The 22818-nt window shown below is 38.1% G+C and overlaps 1 protein-coding gene and 1 long non-coding RNA gene across 3 annotated transcripts in view; both read right to left on the reverse strand.

The window, feature by feature from the left end:
- Positions 1 to 22818, reverse strand: part of LOC134173055 (uncharacterized) — a 314635-nt gene that overhangs the window by 273524 nt on the left and 18293 nt on the right. The gene's annotated exons all lie outside the window — the stretch shown is intronic.
- Positions 1 to 22818, reverse strand: part of NFKB1 (nuclear factor kappa B subunit 1) — a 61485-nt gene that overhangs the window by 36834 nt on the left and 1833 nt on the right. Inside the window, exons 2-5 of one of the 2 annotated variants that reach the window (XM_062636720.1) lie at positions 12652 to 12704; positions 11430 to 11514; positions 3202 to 3239; positions 492 to 590 (exon numbers count right to left, since the gene is read on the reverse strand). In XM_062636720.1, coding sequence (XP_062492704.1) covers positions 492 to 590; positions 3202 to 3239; positions 11430 to 11514; positions 12652 to 12696 — 267 coding nt within the window. In that variant the 5' untranslated portion in view covers positions 12697 to 12704. Of the gene's footprint in view, positions 1 to 491; positions 591 to 3201; positions 3243 to 11429; positions 11515 to 12651; positions 12705 to 22818 lie in introns of both variants that reach the window. The other variant, XM_062636719.1, reaches the window with a different exon arrangement.

Below are 22818 nucleotides of genomic sequence, written 5' to 3' on the forward strand. Positions count from 1 at the left end.
GAAGTTTTCTCTTGACTTTAAAGGAATTCAGTCCTTAAGAACTGAGTGACCTAGAGATACTGAATAAGGAATAACGGGAACAGAAAAAGAAGGAAAACTTGGTAAACAGCATCTTAGAGTGAAGTGGAGTAACAGACCAGACTCATGCTAAAACTCTGCAAAGTGCTAGAAGTGGAGTAATTGAGCATCTCAGGCCTTGCTTTATGCTAAACTGCATCTTAAGGATCAGCTTCATCAGCCTGCAGAAGGGCAGTAAGGTGCTAAGTGCAGGAAAGCTTACTGCTCAACTGTTGGCAGATAAACACTGTGCCAAAATAATTCCAAAAATATGAAGACAACTTCCTTTTCAGAATCAACTGCATTTTGAAAGTTGAGATTGAAATGCAGTCTTGAGTAATTTCAATCAAATTCATGTTGATATCCAGCAAGGTCCTATACACATACATATGACACATGCATTCAGCTGCAAAACTAATGATTTATGTACTTACTTTGACCTGAGGGTATGATTTCTTGTTCTTTTCACTAGAAGCACCAGGAAGCCCACCATGTGAAGGCCCTTCACATACGTATCGGAAACGAAACCCTCTCTGTGGAAATGAAGGAAAAGAAACTTGAAAGCTGTTTAGAACAAAACTAGGACAAAATAGGACACATGAGTGCACATGCACACACACACAAACAAAGCTTGCCCAAATCACCCACAAACAGAAAAGTTGTATCTGTTCACCCTGAAATGCTGTCTGAGTACTGGTTAACAAAGCACCATCGAACTGTGCCCTGGAGAGACTGCTCTATTCTCACTTCTATAGACAGCAGCAACCTGAATTTTTTCTTTCAGTAAGTGAAGATATTTTGAAGGAGAGAGCTATTTATACTCTGAAAACAAAATAAAAATTGACAGAGAATGCAAGAGCAGATACTTTCTCCCATGATTGCCGCTAGGTAGAGAAAACTGAAGCCAATAATAGCCAAGGAAGTCCAAAGCATTGTAAAGAAGAGAACAAGGATGAAACAGAAATGCTTCTTCCATCTGGGAAGAGTGAGCATGTGAAAGCTGTATCTTCAAGCAGAGTCCACAAACAGCACAAAAGCTTCAGAGGACTTTGAATGGTTGGTTTTTTTTCTCAGCTACATGAATAGATGTCCGAATACACTTCAGGGAACTGCAGGGTATTAGCAACCACTCTGGAGTACAGCTATCCATTTAATGCATTTTTATTTACAGGAACTAACACCCCCTTTACTTCACAGGGTAATCTAAAAGGCACAAAAGATGCAATTCTTAAGCACATGTATTTGGTTACTCTTAAGCGTACTTAACTGTATTATTTCTTGTGGCCCCCGACTTTGAACACTTTCAAATCTACTCCCCATCTGTCCAATTTCTGGCAAAATACCCATCTTATACAGGGCTCCCAAAGTAAGTCCAAACAGTGCCAGTTAGTGTTGTATTCTTCATCAAAAATCATTTAGCTCCTTTTTAACAGTAGACAACTCTGGATTTAAAGTCTGTATCAGCTGACACAGTTCAAAAATTACTCTGTGATCATTAGCTTCCACACCTACCTCTTCAAAGTCTTTTCAGTTTAAGAGCATGTTTTCCAGGCAAATGTAAAAATCTGATTTCTATTCAGGTATCACCAGACAATGTATTCATACTTAAGCATGTATTTGCCTTCCTATGGTGAATTGACTATATTGAAAGTGCCCAGCTACAATGAGCTCGAACTCAAGTTGTCCAAAAAGCAAAGCAACCTCTGCAGTCACTGTGCATGAGACAACCTAGTTTCTCTTCACCTCTGTGTCTTCGACCCAAAAGATCCGTCATCTGTGTGACCTTCCCCAGCCTACTGCCTTTGCTATCCTATGTTTTCCACATACAGTCTTACTTCCCCCCCCAGGCTGTCTCTGCTCCAAAAATGATCCCAAGCACCACTCTGCTGATGGATCACTCTCATCACCCTGTTATAATCCATTGCCCAGCTTGCCACATGCTTACTCCACTATAGGACCTACTTGCTGAGAAGTCATGCATGGAAACAATAGCTTCCCCTTAGGTACTGCACAATGCAGGCTGCACCATGCAAAGACACAGCCTGATTTTGGATGAAGTAAAGGAACAAGGAAGAGGGAGCATATTCTTGTGAGTTCACAGTGCACTACTATTGCACCTGTGACCATGAAGTATCCTTATTCCTGGAGGGATGCCAAGCACAAAACCGATTTGGTCTGTTGATGAAATAAATGTTCTCTACTGCCTCCTGCTAGGAAGGCTGGATTGTGGCATGTTTCTGCAGAAGACCAAAGGAAGGATGGAACAGCTTTTAGTCAACCCCTTCCCCTCTCTACTGAACAGCTCCATAAGGTAGAGTTTTATGCAACTGATCAGGAGAGGCAGAAAAAAAGGTCTCCATACTGTAATAGCTTTACGGTGAATTGTAATTGCTGAGAGCACCAGCTAAAAGGGGAATGATAACCCTGGTATACTTCAGGGCAACCTTCACCCAGCTATTACTTTATACCTCAGTTGAATGAAAAACAACCTGTGCATTGGGATGACTTTTATACTGTCAGAGGAGCACAAATGAGTGTTTGTTAGACACTCACTTGTCACAGAAAAAAAACCATATTCAAGTATTTATCTTGGCTATTCAAAACAGCAACTGTGATGAAAGGAATCTCAAAGGACAATGGAATTTCTTTGTGATGACAAAGCACAAGTCAAAAGTTCTCATAACTTGGGAACAGTGAAACATTGCTGGTTTTTCCTTCTTGTGTTTCAAGAACCATGAAACAAATTCTGAAAATTTTCCACATTTGGTCTAACCATTTATGTTTCAAAATACAGGGGTACTGTAAGAGCCACTTCCAAGATGAAAAGTGTGTACTTAAAAAGACATTTGTTTAAAACTCTCAGTTCTGGTTTGGGTCTTTGGTTTTGTTGTTTTTGGGGTTTTGGGTTTTTTCTTGTCTTATTACACTTCCAGAGAGACACAAAGATGAAAACAGAACAAAACAGGAAACAATTTAACTACAAAAGTGAGAGGAAAAACGGGTCACAGTTTAGGGTCACATTTGTTATGAGAGTTCAACCTCTTCAATACTCTATTTTTCTCATCTTAAGTCATAATTTTATTTAAAGCTGAACATGGTGACTTAGGTACCTTAAAGATTTTCAAAATGTAGTGCTCTTCTTACCTGTTTTGGCTGTTCTATGATTTGAAGATACGGTCCCTCTGCTAAAATAAAAGAAAGAAAAGTCATAATAGAAATTATGTTTCTATTACTATGACACATAAATTGTGAGGGTAAAACTGATGTCCTTAAATCTCTTGAGATAAAATTCTGGAAAGCATCTAAGCATCTTCTGTACTTAAATGTTAATAAATAATTTAATCAATTGACAGTCTTGTCATTTCCAGTGCTTCCTAAGACCAGTAGCATAAGAAGGATTAACTCAAAAAAGTTAATTTTAACTCAGAGCAACTGAGTTAATGGGCAACTCTGATCACTCACCTGAAACTTGCAAGGGTAAGAACAGGATCCTCCCCTTGCCACTGACAAGCAGCCTGGCCTTCCTGAGCTAAGGTTAACTTTTGTGTTTAAACCCCTTGGGCTCTAAACACTATACTCACAAGCTTTTGGCCCTAGGGCTTCCTACTGAATAGGTGCTTTTGAAAGTCTAGAGACAGCCAATGGGAAGCTCTGGGGTATGGAATACAGAAGGAATTCAAGCTGTCTCAACATGCCCTAACAGTCAGAACTGCTTAAAAAAATATTCTGGAATTGAGGATACTAAACAATTTACATTCTTTTAATAGTTTCAGATTCACTTTTAAATATACAGTTTTTGCTCTGCCTCTAAAAACACTGAACACAGCTTATTCGACTACAAACACAGACTCTATAAGGAAATCCATGTTTGAGCATGATGCCAAAAACAGTATTACGTTCTACTAAAATCTTGTTTGTGTCTTTCAAAGAAGGCTTCCTTAAACAACTCTCAGACTTGCACCACTCTCTGAACACTGGCAAACTTCATACCATAAACCAGTTTAAATTGCCTTCAAGCAAACCTAAACCCAATGACAACTCGGTGCCATCAGAGTTAAGAATTCATCTCCTGATCAAAGCTTAGCTCCAGCTCTGACTGTTTAGATTTATTTACACTGAGAAAGAAAGCTCTCTAGGTGGATGGCTGTGAAATACCTCTTAAAATGCCAGCCACTCCTGAGTCTGACAATGACTGTTCTGAAGGGTGTGATTTCTTCCCTGGCTCTAGATATGCAGAAGAGAAGGTTTGGATTTCAATACTAAAAATTCAATTGATATCAAAGCAGATACCAAATGACAGCTCCACTGTGAATGCCTACACCGTATTTTGCCAACGATATCACTGTTGAAATTATGCATCATCATGTGCAGCCTATTAAAACCATACCATGCCAACATCCAGGTGTGATCCACCTCTGAACAACTGCACCATCTGTAAGTACCACACAATCCAGCTACCTCAAGTAGGTAGTACCTGGCTTCAGGAAAGAACTACATACTTGTATCAACTTCAATTTGCCAATAGGCCTATTGTTAACTGATAATTAAAAACGGCAAAGGATTCATTAATTTATACTTTGTAATATGACTACATGCATCCTTATCAGCTCCTCAATACAAATTCACTTTAATAAAATAGACCTTCATGTATTTAGTCAACACAGGTCTTAACTGAACAGGCTTCTCTCAACAGGAAAGTTTTGATAAATATGCTAATAGATGACATTAGTATTTTGCTGTTGAAGTTAGCTGACTCAGCAACTGAATTAGCTTCATGCCAAAGTTATATTACAAATGCCAGTCACAACAATTACACATACAAAGATTTATTTCCCAAGTCCAATGGTTTTCCTGTGAAAAAGCAAACGGTGCTAAAACTAAAATCTTGAAGACATGCAGAACAATTGCCTCAAGACCATTACACAACCTCTTACATTAGAAAGAATGAAAAAAAGTTTGGACTTCAGAAACTTTAAAAGACAGAGTAATATTTAGCTTCTATGTAGCTTTATGTTTCAGTTTTTGTCTGTAACATGGACTCCAGATGAGTTGAGTTGGGTTTAAGCATCGTATCAGCACTTAAATTTAAGACCTCTGTTCACAGACCTCTAACACACCTCACGCTTTAGGCATGTAAAATTTTATACTTGAACAATCCACAGGCCTTGTATCTTCTGAGCACTGGCAGAAATATGTACCTAAACTACAACTGTGCAGTTCAACTTTCAACCAAGCCTTCAGGGCAGGATCTGCCAAGTAATTGTTCTTTGGCTTTTCTCCCCCTAGGAATTCATTTCCAGGGCATATACACTGGGTTAGTATTGGCACAAAATACTACTGCTTTGTCTTATGCATTAGCCAGAAAAGGAAGTTCTCTTTTATCCAATAGCTAAGGGGTGGCAGCAGTCCCCCAGGATGCTGCAAACCTGGGTTCCAACTTTTCCTCAGCATAAGGAAATGCAAACTCCTAAGACAGCGATATACACTATATTGGACTACTGGAAAGCTCAAGGGAAATCCTTTGTGTTGCTGAAATGTTTTCACCTTGCACAGCACTTGTGAAAACTCAGGAAAATTGAAAACTTAGGACTGTGGTTCTTACGGCCCCTCAGGAAAAAGCCTATAAAAACCATATAAATATACTGATTAGAAAAAAAATCTTCCATACTAATACTAGGGAAGTGCAAAAAACGTGCAGTGTAAATGTCCAAAGGCAAATTAGGTATCTGTTATCATGAATCCATTATCATGAATCATATACCGATTTATTTAAAACAAAGTTTTGTGAGGTCTTATTTTAACCTTTGGGTCTGGTGACTAAACACTGCCTTTCTTACAATGACTAAATGATTATCTGGTATACCAACTGAACAGTACAGAGAAAGCACTCTAATGCAAGACATCTAATTACATCTGAAATACTACTTAAAAATAAGCCAGCAATATTCAAGGTAACTTCCAAGTATCAATAGCATATTACTTTGACTATAAAAAGGATTTTAATTAGAATCGTATCATAGAATGGTTAAGGTTGGAAAGGACCTTAAGATCACCTAGTTCCAATACCTCCTGCCATCAGCAGGGACACCTCACACCAGACCATGTCGCCCAAGGCTCTGTTCAACCTGGCCTTGAACACTGCCAGGGATGAAGTGTTTACAGCTTCTCTGGGCAACCTGTTGCAGTGCCTCACTACCCTCACAATAAAGAGCTTCTTCCTTACATCTAACCTGAGCTTCCCCTGTTTAAATTTCAACCCATTACCCCTTGTCCTGTCACTGCAGTCTCTAATGAAGAGTCCCTCCCCAGCATCCCTATAGGCCCCCTTCAGATACTGGAAGGCTGCTATGAGGTCTCCATGCAGCCTTCTCTTCTCCAGGCTGAACAGCCCCAACTTTCTCAGCCTGTCTTCATACGGGAGGTGCTCCAGTCCCCTGATCATCCTCGTGGCCCTCCTCTGGACTTGTCCCAACAGCTCCATGCCCTTCTTATGTTGAGGTCACCAGAACTGTACACAAAACTCCAAGTGGGGTCTCACAAGAGCAGAGTAGAGAGGCAGGAACTTCCTTCAACCTGCTGGTCACTTAGTGAAAGGTCTCATACAGCTGTCTTCACTAAATTCTGAATACTTCCCAGAAGTACATTGGACAGACATCCTAACATTGGCTACATGTGGTTCCTTCTTTCCCTCTCTCACTCTTTCCCATAGGGAAAATAAAAGATGTCTAGCGCTGTGCACAGGGAAGATCTTAGTATATCACTTTTATTAGTAGGCATGTCTGGTTTAAGTAGACAGACAGCAGAAACCTGAAGATGTACATCTTGTCAAAGGAACCAGTAATGACAGGATTTGTGATGATCTTTTGCACCCCTGTTCTAGTCTGGAAAGTTGCTTGCTTTAAGTTCTTGTTTAATAAGCAGCCCCCTCTTAAGTGTTAAATAACCACAAGAAGGAACGCTGCTTAATGTGTGGCTTAAGTTCTACTTTTGCCCTGCAGAGAGGCTGAAACAGCATACAGACACGGAGATGGCCTCTACCCAGAGATGACTCTCACTGTTGCCAAGAGCGAAGTTTTGACATGAGCACTCCTCTTGACTTGCCTGGCACTACTGCAGCCAGAAGAGCTAAGAACTGCAACTAAAACATGCAGTCCTCCAGCCTCGAGGATTAGTGCAGACTGCCTCATCCTGAGTATGCTTCAAGTGCTTCCTTTTCTGTCTTCTCTCCTTGGTTGCCAGAAACTGACTCGCATTCCACTGCCTCCCCTCCAGCCTGCGTCACACTCTGACTTCCCCACATCTTCTTCAACTGCTACATTTCTTCATTTTCCTTCCTGCCTGAGTCAGAGGCCCTCCTGCATCTTTACACTCCCACCACTTACATTCTTTCTTCCTCTTGACAGGCCTCACCCTGCACACACACTTCTCAAAGGAGCACCTATTTTAGGCTCCCTTTTGGTTCCTTCTTCCCATGATAGCAAAGTCAAGAAACCAGGTGTCTTGTGAGGTTAGTGGGATACCTCTTGCAGAACTGCAGGACAAGTGGGGCCCTTTATCTAACTGCTTACCTAGTACCTGAGGCCATTCAATTTCACCTGCAAGCACCTGTGGTCAAGCTCTCCCTCACCTCCTGTTAGTGGGTCCCCCAGAACAGACATCTCACCCTTGTAATTGCGCACTGTTTTGCTCTGTGGACGTGGATGAAAATGCTCATAGCCTCTAAATCTGGATTGTTAAACCCAACAGCAACCCTCCTGTCTCCATATTGGCTGTGGTACCTTGCTACTAAAAGCTCAGACTCCAGATATGGTGTCTTATCCTTCCTGACGGCCTACTATAATATTTGTATGTCCCCCTCTTGAGTGATTCACCTGCACAGGAACACTCCTGCATCTCAGCATTTCAGTGTTCAAAGAAAGATGTTTAAAGCAAGCAGCTCATGAGCTGTAACCTCTCTCTTCCGTTTACTCTTCAAAATACAAGCACAGATCTAGAGAAAACAGCAGATGCAATACGCAAGTCTGCTCATGCTTCTAAGGATTAGGGCCAGTGCTATGGAACAGGGAAAATGAACACTCATCCAACTTGTGGCGATGGCCAGGCTTCCTTGAACCTCTAACATTACCTCTCTGAAATAAATATGAAGCAAAGTTTTTTTATAAGTGCCTTTTTTTTTTGCCCATGCCCTTCCTTCTCATTTCCCAACAGCATCACAGAAGGTTGGGCAGAGGCGGTTAAAGAAATACCAGAAAACAATTTCAGTAGCCTCCAGGCAACACTGTTCAGCTTCTGATAGTCCTGCTTCAACTTCACAGGTTCAAAACCACAACATTTTAATGCCAACAGCTATTTAGACCAGAACCCCTACCTGCCCAAACAATTAATCAGTTCCCTAAACCACCTCTAACTGGCACACAGATTGCTATGTTACATGGCTGTAGATGGCCTTGAATAATCAGGAAGTAAGAAACACCCAAAATTGTAAAACACTTTGCTCAGAGCTCTGCCCATTTCCTCTCCAATTTAAGGCATCACTTTGTCCCTCCACTCCACAGTGGACATCACACTGATGCATATCTGCTTTTACATAGCCTAAATACATGCCATGGGTAACTCTCACTCCATCCCAGATGCCAATGAGGACTAGTACCTAACTCTCAAAGGCGGAATACTTCTCAATGAGTCAAAGGGGCGGTTGACATCACAACGTACTTTGCTGATGGTGATGTTTTAAACACACAGCTCAGTCCTGCAGTTTGCACAGTTACTGCACTTGTTATAAATACATCTTTTTGTCACCAAAGACACAAACTACTTCTCTTTCTAGAATTAGATGTAAACATAGAACTTGAACCATGTAACTACCCACTACAGCTTTAGAGCCAAAAGTCAAATTTTTACTTAAAACTGACACACGAGAGAGAAAAAGAAGCAAGCAAAGACCCTTGAGCACTGACAACCTCATTGAGAAAGTCTCAAAGGTCTTCTACTGTTACTGTAAATGTTAACATAATAGCAGAACATCTATCATCAGAAAGTCCCCAAATTCCCCAGCTATTTGTTGATTCAGCTACACTGGCATGATACCGCAATCTACAGTTATATATTAAACCTGTCTGCCAATGTAGTAAGTCTGACATTGTGCACTTACAAATGCGCAGATTGAAAGATGTAGGTACTACACCAAATGATGAGGAACAATTAACATCTTCAGTTCTTTCTTTTTAAATCATTCATCTGTCCTAAAGAAAAATCCTTTTTGGAACACTTATTTTACCCTCTCCATATCCCAGCTGGAAGTACTTTTGGAAAGTCCCATGAGAATTTTTAACTGGCCTTGCTGCGTAAAAAGAAATCATTAGTTCCTGCCTGGAAACAACTAAAGCATAATATGCAAGTTCTTTTACTACCTTATAACTGAAGAACTAGTCCATAGTAATTAACACAACATAGTCCCAAGCAGGGGAGGAAGTAAGCATTATAGTGATACTACACAAGAAACAAAATCACTATGGCACCAACAGATTCCACTGAAATGATAACCCTTACTTAAACCTGTGGTTAACTTATTGTTTGTGAAAACCTAAAATCCATAATCCTTTATTAAATACCATTTCGTACCTCATATAGTGCAGCTGTATACAAGAGCAGTGCCACTAAAACATGGCCTTTTCTGAACAACTCTGCAAATTAAGAATAGAGCTAGGCTTAGCCCAGTAAGAGTTTTCTGTGACTGCAGAACTCGGTGAATTCTTGACTCCCCACATGGTTTTAAAAACAGCTGTTTTCTAGTTCAGACAGGACAGAGATATCTGAAAATCAGATATCTCTGAATAATTTGTATGGAATGAGTCTGGCATGAGGAGTACAGAGCAAGCTTAAAAGGTACATGTAAGTGATCATTATGGGGAAATCAAAATTCCAATAACTTAAATTGTTCCACAGAAACTGGGAGAACAGCAAAAAAACCCCAACCCTTAGCATACAATGCACAAGCCCTTTAATCCTACAGATGAATCTTACTGAACAATTTTATCTGCCTTAATAAAAAACACACCAAACGATTTCAACATTAATTTGTTGGATGCTTCTCTGTATTTCTCAAGAGCTTAGCTCATCAAAACATTTTATCTTGATACAGAATTATCTGTACCATATGTTTCTTGATCTTTTCCTGCTACTATTCAGTCAAGAAAACTGAAGTATTGTTTACACCACGAAACACTGAAGCAATAAGCATGCCTTAATTTTTCTTTTTAAATCAGCATTTGTTACTTTACCTATGAATTAAAAAGCTAATTTTTTATTTCATTTTACCCATCACACCTTCGCTGCTGTCAATGTATGTATGTCAGTGTATTAAGTACTGCAAAAAAAAGATTTGCATTTTCAACAACTGCAACAACAAAAAAGCAGCAATCTGCAATATGGAAGATACCAGCTTACACCCAGATACAACAAACAGGTCAAACTCAAAAAGTTGTCATGTTAAAAGACATTAATAGCTATACTGAAGGTATGTTATTGGAGATATATATTGGAAAAAAACTCACATATTTAAATAATTTTTTATTTCCTTCCTCCTTTCATATCAGCTATTTTAATGAAACTATGCATGAAAAAAGAGTTTTCTACATTTAAGTGTGAAGTAATACTTATAAAGAAATTTAATAACCAAAACCAGATCAAGGCTGATCAAGCTATTGGCTGAGATATAACACACTTTTATTTAATACAACTGTTGTGAAACCATACTGAAAGAAGAACTGCATATCAGACCTCTGCAGAATAGTATTTGTTTATTTGCAGCGGTTGGTTGCAAAATTTGACTCTGAACTTTTAAACTTGTGTTATTATTCAGGAAATTGTCAGGTCCCTTTAATACCAGATTGCCACTTTACAGGAAACAGACAAGTCACTGAAAAGGAAAAACAGATTCAGATGATACAGGAAGTTGAACATATTCTACATGTTATTAGTGAAAACCAAGTACCTTAAGAATTATTACAACATATGAAACACCAGTCAAAATCAAAAATAAAGTATATGCTGCATCTGGCAATACAAACATGTAGGTCACTAAGGATGCCTAGAAACAGGTCACTCAAAGCACTTTGGTCACACAAGCCAATTGAAACTTTCACTTTCTGTACAAGCCAAAATAAAATCAGATTTGATTTACTTTTGAAAGTTTCTTGAGGGCAAGAAAGAGATGCACAAGGGTGTAATAAAAAACCTAGTTGACAACCTTGGGGTCTCGCATTATGAAATACAAGAGTGCAAACAGAAAAGCCTCTGAAAAGAATTTCACACTAAAAATAACTAAAAGAAACAGCAGGACAATAGCGCAATCAAATAGCAACAGTTCATACCTGTTCGCAGTGGCAAGTCCGGTGTGATGTAATTTGTATTATTAAATAATGTATTCATTCCCATAAACTGATCCATTGCAAACATCTATGTCAAAATAAAATACACTTTTCATTACTACATATACACATAATTTTATAAAGTATCTATCAGCAAAGAATTTTAAAGTTCTCTGCAAATACTGAGATTGCAAACACACTGGTGCAGCACACAAACATTTTATATGAATTATATTTTTATTGACAACAGCAGTGCAAGCGAAGCTGATAGTACTGACCAAGTTCCACCAGTATAATGAGACCTCACTGAGCTCAGTGCAGTTTCTAAGTATGCATTTTGCTTACATGTGCTGACAACTATACATTCAAAAGAGCTTATACAGTATATTCTGAAAATCTGACCATAGATGTCTTTGCTCAACACATTGGTGAGACCCTGCGACTTTTTATTTTCACTTCTGTGACTAAACCCCACCAGACTACATTCCTTACGGAAATATATTTACAAGCTCTAATGAAAGAAAACAGTATGTAACCAGGTTGAAGTTTGGGAGCTTCTTTCTTTTTTGAACTCTGACATGTCTTAACTCATAGTAAACGTTGTCGGGTATAAATCTGTCTTCTTCCGAAGTGCAGCAAGCATAAGGGAGAAAATAAGTTTCTTTTTGGAAATTGAGCAGAAATTATCTCAAACTTTTCATTCAAGCACCAATTTCATAATTCAAATGCATCATGAAATGACCTAATAGATCAGGAGGAGCTTCTGAAGAGCTTGACCTTCTGATCTGTGTGAGCAAATGAACATTTCAGTCATCAGTGTCAATGAGAATTTCACAAAAAAATCACACAAAGGGGCCTTTTAGGGCCTAAGGGGCTTTATTTTCAGATAGAATATAAAGAAACAACAGAATAAATTTCAGAGCAAGTGTCACAGACAAGCAGGGCATAAAAATTAGTATTTTTTCAATTGCTTCTTTCAGCAGGTCTAGCTTTCCTTTTCATTTCAGCATTTCACCAGTGGCAAAGCAAGCTGCAGTTGACATAAAAATGCCTTAGAGAAAAAAAAAACCTAGATTTCCCCAAACCTCATTTCTGCCAGTAAACTACAATGCTTTTATGTCTCCACGTTGTAAAGCCTAGGAAATGACAGGACAATATGAGAGGAATCCAGAACAGAGAGCTAGAAGAAAATACAAGGATACTGAAAATACACAAACCCACTTACCTGGGGATCAGACACTCCCATAATATAGGAATCTTCTCCTGCCATTTTAATTCCTGAAACATAAAAAATATGATCAGAACACTCTTTATTATTTTTTTTTTTTTTTTTTTTTTTACCCAATGTACACCAGTATCTTTAGATTAGACATTATGAAAAAAATTCTTCACTATGAGGGTGCTGAAGCCCTGGCACAGGTTGCCCGGAGAAGCTGTGGCTGCCCCATCCCTGGCAGCGTTCAAGGCCAGGTCGCATGGGGTTTTGAGTAACTTGGTCTAGTGGAAGGTGTCCCTGCCCACAGCAGGGGGCTGGAACCGGATGATCTTTAAGGTCCCTTCCAACTCAAACCATTCTGTGATTCTATGAATTAAAAGCCCCATCTCTGACCCTTATTTTACTCATGGTAACAATTTCTAAATTACTCTTCAATTCTTTATAATTTGCAAAAGGCAAGCTAAGGACAGGAGAGGCTACAGCTAGAATTTTCCATTGCCTGCTCCCAAAGCAACTAAAAATTACAGCCAAAGTCCTGAAGTAACAATTTCTTAAAATCAGGAATTAATTTGTTTCTGTCTTTGCTCTGCCATTAGACTTTCAGCAAAGCCATTACCATGGCTTAGCAAATGCATGTCTCTGTGTTTTTATACACTAAAAAGACTGAGCATTCATGAATGAACCCTAAAAGTTTTCTTGTGATGTAATAGTAAATGAAAGATAGAGATGTCCAAGAAAAGAGCATCCAGTATTTTTTCTTTAAATAAAAACAGCTATCAAACATTGACTAATTTCGTACACCTTTATTTCCAGAGTTCCACAAGTGCTTGGCACCCACAACAACTCAGTGCTGACAATGACAATTATGGAGGTACAGCATATCTAACCCTCTCTCACAAGTCTACATGTAAATGGTGAACACTGGGAAACTTTTGCCAGTAGCAGAGGCTGGAAATTTTGTTAGGAATTTATTAGGTCTACTATAAAAGATTAGTGTTATTTCCTTTCATGTTGATGTTATTGAAAGAATTATAATTTCACTTATGTTGATCTTACTAAAAAAGGTTCGCCAAGGGAACATCTGGAAGTAACTGTAGTGACTATTTCAAGAAACTCTTATCTGCATTCAGGCAGATACTTTAAGTAAGGTTAATATCTAATAGAAGAGAGAAACATGTCACTGGCCCTCGCATTCCACCACAATACAATGAACATGAGCCATGTTTTCCAGCAAAGTGAACAGTGAAAACTGAGAGTGGCAAGTCATCAGCAAACCGATAAAGAAAAACTGAGTCACAGTGTACCTTCTACAGGAACTAGAAAGGCAAATAGTAAAAAGAAACTTGGAATACTCAGATACTTCACTTTAACAGAAGCTTAACTCAGCCTGCTAACAAGTGCCAAAGACAACAGATAACCATCCATCCCACACAAGTAGAAAATGAAAGAAAACCTAAAATGGAGAAACAGGAGACACAACACCCAGAGAGCTTCCAGGAAAAAGAGGTCCATGAGGGTAAAGTTATTTCTAAACCTAGAAAATAAAAACATTCACCTGTTTTAATTCAATTTTAGAGAAAAATATTGACTGGGTAATATTTATTTGCAGCATTTGAGTAAATAGAAAATAATTGGTTTCAGCCAAAAATAAGTAAACAAGATAACAAGCATCCACCCATGCTGTACTTCAAGCCATCCGTGATCTATTTCATCACCTAATATATATATATATAGAGAGAGAGAGAGAGAGAGAGCTATATATCTCAGGACTTCAGCAATATTAAAAAATGCCAGTCAGTCACATTATCTCTCAGGCATATTCTACAAAGCATTAGTTTAGTCAATAATTTGCTATTGTTATTATCAATCTTTACAGGAAAAAAGTCAACGTACAAGGTGTAACAAAAGCTTGAGCCTATAACAAACTTTACTAAGATGTTTTTATTTGCCATTCTGTTCCATAGAAAGAAAATAACCTTCATCACCAATTGACAGGTTACTGAAATAACTGCAATTTAGTTTTTGGCAAGCGCTTCCCAGTTAAAGATGTAGATATTACAGAAAACAATCTGAAGACCTCAGCAGCCAGTATTTACTTAGGAGGCATCAGAAAATACCCACCCTGCTGAGGCATACTGATTTGCACTCACAAGTAACTGTGAGTACAAATGCCAGATTTCTGCTGCAGAAGCAGAATAAAAACTGGTCCTAAAAGCCTTGATTTGTGATGTCTAATATTTAATCACTTATTATTTCACGAGTCACATGTACAAAACTGTGTTCCGAAGTCCCTGAAGCACCCAGATGTGATACGGTAAATGTGTTTCTGCAGAAAAAACAAACAAACAAAAAGTCCAAAGAGCTAATATGAATAGCATCTGCCCACCTGCCTGTTTGCCAAACCTATGCTTCCTTGCAAAACTTTCAAACAAAGCATCTCACAGCTTTTTCTAGAAGTCCAACAGGATAAATCTAACACCAAGTTCTACTCTTCACCCTATTCCAGCTTCTTGGACTGGATGACACTCAGTGCAGCAGAACTCTGTGGGACGGGGGCAGCTCTCACACCTGCTATGCTTCCTGGTCACGTATACAGTTCTACAACACAACTTCAACACACTGCAAAAACACCAGAGAGGCAGTATTTCTGAAAACTTTTCATTTCAAGTACTTTGAAATAAGAATTAGAATCTATCCTGAAGTAACACTGATGTCTATCTGAATCACCTCTTCAGTTTCACCTGATCAAAACTGTAATTTCTGTCCACTGCATCAGCCAGAAAGCCAATGTCATAACAGCGAAACAGCAGTTATTAAAAATGAACGTTGCACTCAGCAGCAGCAAGGTAACTACTGACATACTACTCAGTTGCTGTAGGTGCATGCTAATGAATTTCTAACCAGGTATTAAACGCAATTTCACTCACACCAAAACCACAGGTGTCTCTTACTTGACATCTTTTGTGCTCAACAGTCAGCTACAGTGTTTGGGGGAAAGATTAAAGACATTTTCTCAGGCTTGAATGCTAAGCCAGTTTATTATAAACACACGATAATTTAGATGTGCAAACATATGCCTTTGTAAACTGACACTTGATTGCCTTTTCAGGGCCTAGACAAAAATTAACCCAGCTGTTTAATATGACCCCTCTAAGTGAAAACTGAAAACACTCTTGGTTTCACTGTATGTTTTGTCCCCTTTCAAAACCAATAAAATGTTCTGGGAACCCTACCTCCAAAATAGAATTGTCTCCTTAGGACTTACTTAGTTTACAAAACCCAAAGTGTCCTCCTGTTAGGAGAAAACTGAGGCAAATCCAGAGAATGAATAACATGATCAAAACCTAAAAAGACATCTGTAGAAAAACAGACCCTACCACATGATTTTTAATTGGCCTCTTCCCTTATTATTGCTTGAGTTTCTAAGCACCTTTCCTATATGCATTAAGTGCTAAGATTAGCATCTACCACAAGTAGCTTTGTTCATTCTCTCCTTACACAAGCTGTATTTTGGAGCAGAGATTGTTTTTATCCATGCTATATTTGCTGCTATATGCATCTTAGAGAAATCAAGTCAAAAGCACCTCTCACTTGACTGGGATTAAAATTGCTTTGTGGGGATTGGAACTGGATGATCTTCAGGTCCTTTCAAACCCTAACCATTCTATGATTCTACAATTGTGGAAGTTTGTGTTACTACATATGTCTGCTTCCCACAAACAGTACTGCAAACCTGCATCTACAGTAAAAAATAGCCCTACACCTGCAGACCACAATCAACCACGACAGTGTTCACCCTGGAGATCGTCTAAAGTCTTCCAGATAATGGGCACAGAACACTAGACATTTCAATTCACTGTATCTTTTAGTGTGAAAATTCAAAGGTAGGTGAAGGAAAGTCATTTAGCTCTTAGTGCAATAACATAAAAACCAGCCTAACTTGTCCAAAACCACACAGCTGTGCCTACTGAGGGACTGTGTGTCTGCATGATGCTTGTATGTATGCAGTATTCCTTTCTTCACACAGCGGGCCAGTTGCCATTGTGAAAAAAAGTAAAAAAAAAAAAAAAGAAGAAAAAGGAAGAAAAAGAAAAAGAAAAAAATCAGATCTATGCATATATGTATATTGCACATGATGGGGCTGCACCAACCAATCAAGGTTGGTTGCATTACCACTGCTCCTTATACCCAAATAATACCACGTACAAATAGGCACAGCTAGAAGAACATGAGTTCATTTACTGTATTCTGAGTATTTGTTCTAAAGCTTCCAACAGTTCATGCATTTAAAACAGAAACAACATAATTAATGCAGGCACACTCCCATCCAGGAACAAGAACTCTCATTTCTGTTTATCTTGATCATTTGATTTCAGATTTCACCTTTCAAGGCTAAGATTCAGAAAGCAAGCCTCAGTGCAAGAAATGCAACTATTACACTTCAGCTGACTTGACATACATACTGAAAGCACAGTTCTTCCTGTGAGTTTTTTAGCAGTGTTTTTTCTCTTTAACTTGACTTTCACTGGAATTTACCTATTAAAAATAAACCTCTTTAACTGGACACTGAATGAAAGCAATGGAATTCACTGTGATTATGCTCTTAGCCTGTTTATTTTACTTATTAAAAATAGAGAAGAATAAGGATGAAAGGCAAAGACATTTGTGTGTTATATATTGTAAGGGTTTTGTTACATCAGGGCTATAACACATGGCAGACTACCTGACTGCAGAGAACTATGTTTTCAGGGTCAGCACCAAGTTGTCTGAAATCCTGTAGCAGCTATGAAATATCAAGGTAGAAACAGAAACTGTTGCATTTACAGTCTCTACAAAGCATTTTACCTGGTTTTCTTTATTATTACTATTTACTTTTAGTGGCAACTAGCCATCCTTGAGCCTCACTTTTCTACCCTTTGCAAAACATAATCTATATCTGTATAGAGACAACTGCTACACGGATCAGCATTTCCCACACATAGATGCTGGGAAATGCATTGTGCAATAGACATTGCGAGTTGCTGGGTCAGGGCTGGAGGCAGGAGAAGAGCTGCCGAGACATTTTTGGCTAGAGGACAGAATTGGCTGCTCTGACACAACAGAGAGATGATCCAAGTTGTTTAGGCTCCAGCCTTCATCACTGCAGTGCCTCTGAAGTCAGGATGTTCCCCATTCCTTTCACTGCCTAGCCTTTTCACCTCAGCTCTGTACACCTCCTCCAACTTCATCCTTCACTTCATTTCTCTTATAGCCCAATTATTTTCCAAAAATACTGGGAGTACAGCTCCAGGGCAAAAACCTTTTGGTGTAGAATATATTCTTAGAGAAGCACATGGAGGGGAAAAAAGGAAGCCTGAGAACTGCTACTTTCTAACTCTGCACAAAATAGCAAGCCACATGTATACACAGACTTTGGTCTTAACAGCACTTCAGAGGACACTGATGTTGGGTCATGAACCGATAGAAGTTACGTGGATAACCCTTAAAGTATGCATGTCCTTCTAACCACTTTAATTTTTGAAGTCTCAATAAGATTGTTTTCTGAAGAAAAATAAATCTTATTTTTGTTAAAAGCAATGTAAACAACACTGGGAATATTGCATAGGCAAGATTCCAAACAGTTGCTGGCATTTTGAACACATACTGTCCAAACCTGCTTAAAGCAGGTCTACACAATTAAACTCTGAAAGGTGTTAGCTACCAGCACCTTGTACTTCCACTGCTGTTGCCACTAATGAAGCTGCTGCAGAAGAAAGCTTTCTGGAGAAGGATATTAGGGAAAGGGGAAGGAAAGACATCCCCCTACCAAATACTAACCAAGCAAAATCTTAACACAGAAGAGGTTTTACTAATGGTTACTTTATTTATACTGTTCCCAACTACTATTTCAATTGCATCCATTTTAATAAATTATACTTGTTTCTGAAGTCACACACATTTTTCTTTTTAAAATAAAAGAAAAAGATGTGCTGCAGAGAGAAAATCCCTAGATCGTGCAAAATAAGAGGTGATAAACAGTTATAGTATTTCAAAATACACAAAGTGAACAGAACCAAAATATTAAGGGAACTTCATGCATGCTTTCACTCACACTATTGGCACAGATCTCTAGCACAAACAGGAAAGAAAAAGCATTTTAAAAACCATGAAAGGTGATTGCTAACTCACTCAAGCTGACAAGGAGCCCCATTAACTATGGTTTTTTTTTTTAAGGGAATTTTAACTTGGTAATGAAACTGACTTGACATTTGAAGTTTGCCTTTAAATGTTAACAGTTCTTATTTTTCCTCCATCTATGACTTCAATGCCTAGGGATGTAGGGGGATGTTGTTCCAAGGGAACTGTATTCTCATTATAAAACTCAACAATGCTTAATTTCCGCAAAAGCGGCATACGGAAGTCATATTTTTTACTTTCCTTCAGCTACCAGAGACGTGTAATCTCTGAATAAAGATTTGAGTATAATTTCTCAAGTATACAAGTGAGAAAAGGTTTGTCCAGAGATGAATTGTTAAAGAAGATACTACTTCCTTCTGCAGACTTGTTCTCAGACTGCTGCACCTGCAATAACACTACATAACCCCAAATGACACTGTTTTGTTTTTCCTAATACAACAACAGAAATTGTCTCTTCTTGTTATTAATGAAGTCTGCTTATTATTTCCTGTTGGGTGGGACCTAGGAGTTCTTTCTGTGCATTTTTAAGATTAGAAAACTTTTTAAGTTAAAATTTTCATATATTTTCAGTCATGAGTGGATGCATTATTGGACAACAGTATATAAACTACAAGATGTTTAGGAAATGAAAACAATTACAAGTATTAAAAAGACTGCAGAATTGTGATGCTCTGAATCAGAATTTCTGGGTGCAGAATTATGGTAGGAAATCTAGGCTCAAATTTATTACACCAGAAAACTAACTTTGAAGAAGAAGTCATATCATGAGGAAATTCACTTGGTAAAGAGTAACTGAACTACCCGAATGTTCATTTAATTAAATATCTTTACAAACACAATTTTTGGGTGCTTTATTCCTTCTCCAAATGTCAAAGTAGTGAACTAATATTACAAGAGGAAATACTACAATGCCATAAAGACATCATAAACAGTTTTTCCAAGATATTGCTGGAATCAAATGTTTTTGTTAAAACACATTCAAAGCAACTTAAACCAAAGGCATAAACAGTATTCAAATAGACAGCAAACATACTCCTGTATGTGAATAATACTAAGTGCATGTAAAACCACTGAGGTTCAACGCAGCAGAACAACTCCAGTGACTACACTGTATTTAGCACAGAGTGGTAATGCTACTTGAACTAACCTGAGTATCATGTTAAAACGCTTTTTCCTACAGATAAAAGAACTACTGAATGTTCTTTAGAAATAGTTCTAGTTCATACAAAGTTGTTCATCAAAGTAAAATTTTAACTTAAAAAGCCACACATACCCATTCTGTAAGACTCAGGTATAATGAATCATCAGTATTAAACAGCAAACCTTTTCCTTTTGAGGAGGGGCGGGGGAGGTGGGGAAGAACAGTTTCTGAGAAGCCAAGTAACAAGCAAACCCAAGATTTCAGAAGTCCAGTTCACATAAGGTTTGCTGTATCATCAGGTACTTCCACATGGGATCTGGGGTCTTACTGAAGACAACAGTCCTTCACTTCATGAACAATGGCAGCAGAAGAAGACTCATAAAACAGCAAGGGCTGTTACCATCACAAATACAAAAGTGAGCTAAGGGATTCTCAGTGTCCTTTTGGTTTTGAACAGCCACTGAGAGCAACATGACAGAAATGGTCAGTTAAATAATACCAGTAAGTGGAACCAAACAGCTATAAACCAAGTCTAGCACCGTTGAAGTCACATCCTAGGATTCAAATCTACAGGTGCAAAGTGGTTACTAAGGCTTTTTAAAAAAAAACATAAACAGTAAATAGTACAATTTCCACAGCCTATTTTCTCCAGTAACCTAACCCACCAAGACTCAAAAAACATCTGCTCACTCTGTTTTTACTTAATCTCTGTGTTAAAATCTGTCCATAAGTGTTTAAACAGATAGAAATATGACCTTTAAAAGAAACAAAGAAAACAAACAAAAAACCCCAATACCACATAACTCAGACCTGCTTTGCTCTTGATTCATCTGTAACAGTAGTTTGCTTGAAGGATGCAATGAGATACAGGAGATTTCAGTTTAGCTAATTCTGCATTTTAAATTAAGAAAAAATTGTATCTGGCAGTGCTTTTCAAAATAACATAAAAGTTGAAAGGGGGGAAAATTGCTAGTAGCAGCAACAGTAGCTTCCTCCCCACACATGGCCTGTCAGCTCCACCTAAATCCTGAACAAAGGATTTCACCTGGAGACTAGAACAATTTGAAACATCTTTTAAGGCTTGACTTCTGAAACAGTCAACAGTGCTTTGGCAAAATATATGTTTAAATGAAAGCACTGAAGACGACTCACTGAATTATTTCTATGCTCAAAATTAGATGCAAACTTAGTGCCTGACTGACCTAAGGGCACAGCAAATGACAACCATAATTATGACCTTATCAACATAGAACTTAGGAAAGATCACAGCTTATTTAAAGGACATCATCAAATTACAACTTCCACCTCTAAAATACCTGTGTCGGAGCTAAAAGTGACCAAGACCAGGAGTTTATAACAAGAATGTTTGCCTGAAATTCTCATTATAAAGCATCCTCTTCACTTTATAATAGCTGTGTTATTTTGTGTCTGACAATCAAAGAAAAGCTATCAACATGCTGGGAAAAAAAAGTTTCACTCTACAATTTCCATTAGTTGCTTAGGGAAGTGAGTAACATTTTTCTTTAAGACTAACACTTCTGAATTTAGAGTTGGCAAACATTTACAGCACTGAAAGACGAGATGATTTTAACAAATAGATTTTGTAGTCTCTGAAAACACAGAATAGTTAACCAGAATCTCCAAAGGCTGCAGAATTTGCTCATCACTAGCTACATCAGAAAGCCAACTGTAAGTTAGTAAAAAAAAAAAAAAAAATGTATTTCACTATACCTTTGCAACTTCAAAACAACATTCTATATTCACTTAACTTTTGAGTGAGACCCAAACCCTAACTTTTCTAGTCACCACAGAGTATCCTTGACAGTGAAGGTCTTGAAACTTGGTTCCTGTCCATCCGTACTCTGCAATGAAACGCACAATGACATGAATTCCTCGCCACTTACTCCTGGAGTTTGCATGCATTTACGTGACAGTGGCAAGGGAAGATTTTGGGAAAAGGCAGTGATGAAAAGAAGAGCACTGTTTTCATGAAAACACAAAAATCTATTAGTTAGCAAATTTGCTTCAGTGACATTTATTTGTAGCTATCCATTACTGAATTCACATAATGCTAGCTCAATGAAAAAAAAAATTAAATTTGTTATTAAAACTTGTTTTAAAAGTCAAATACGTAGTAAATGAGAAGCAATTAAATTACTGTTTTTCAATAAATGAAGCAGCAAATTTTTGAATGTGGGTATAAATGAAGTATCACTGCATGCTTTCTACCCTCTTGCCCTCGGCCAAAATTTCCTTGTTTTCTCTTCCACAACACTTATTTCCCCCCCCAGCACAATCTTCTGATTTCAAAATATACACCACAAAAACATTGCCAAGGTGATGACTGAACTAACTGAACACAGGTACGAAGTTTATCTCCTACAACACTTTCCTTTAAAAAAAACACACAACATGACAAAGTGATACAAAGCTGTGCTCAGTTTTTACAACCTTAGCTCTACTTAAAGTATATTCATTACTTGCATGAGAAAATAAACTCCTTCTTTTATGACTCTAACACTGATTGACATATCTTTCTTTAAAAAAGGGACAAAGGGTGGAAAGAAAAAGGCTTTTCCCCTTCTGTTTAGTATTTCAGATTACGTTATTTAAGAGATCTTGTACATTTCAGCACCGAGTTTCCCTGAAATCTCCACACACTGGTAGATCCTGACAGTAATACTTCAGTGTAACTCTCAGTTAAATTCTTAAGCCAGGGAAGTTTACTGAACAGAGGATCTACATCTGGATAGTTATGGGCTGCTTTTTCCTCTTTCGTTTTCTCAATTAGACTGCAGTCTTTCCTGTAGATTACAAAACATCGCAGACAGGATGACGTCTTAGAATGACATCTTGTT

Source organism: Pezoporus occidentalis, unplaced genomic scaffold (assembly GCF_034315485.1).
Source record: "Pezoporus occidentalis ecotype Australia unplaced genomic scaffold, CSIRO_AGI_Poc_V1 ctg49, whole genome shotgun sequence".
Classification (NCBI taxonomy): Eukaryota; Metazoa; Chordata; class Aves; order Psittaciformes; family Psittacidae; genus Pezoporus; species Pezoporus occidentalis.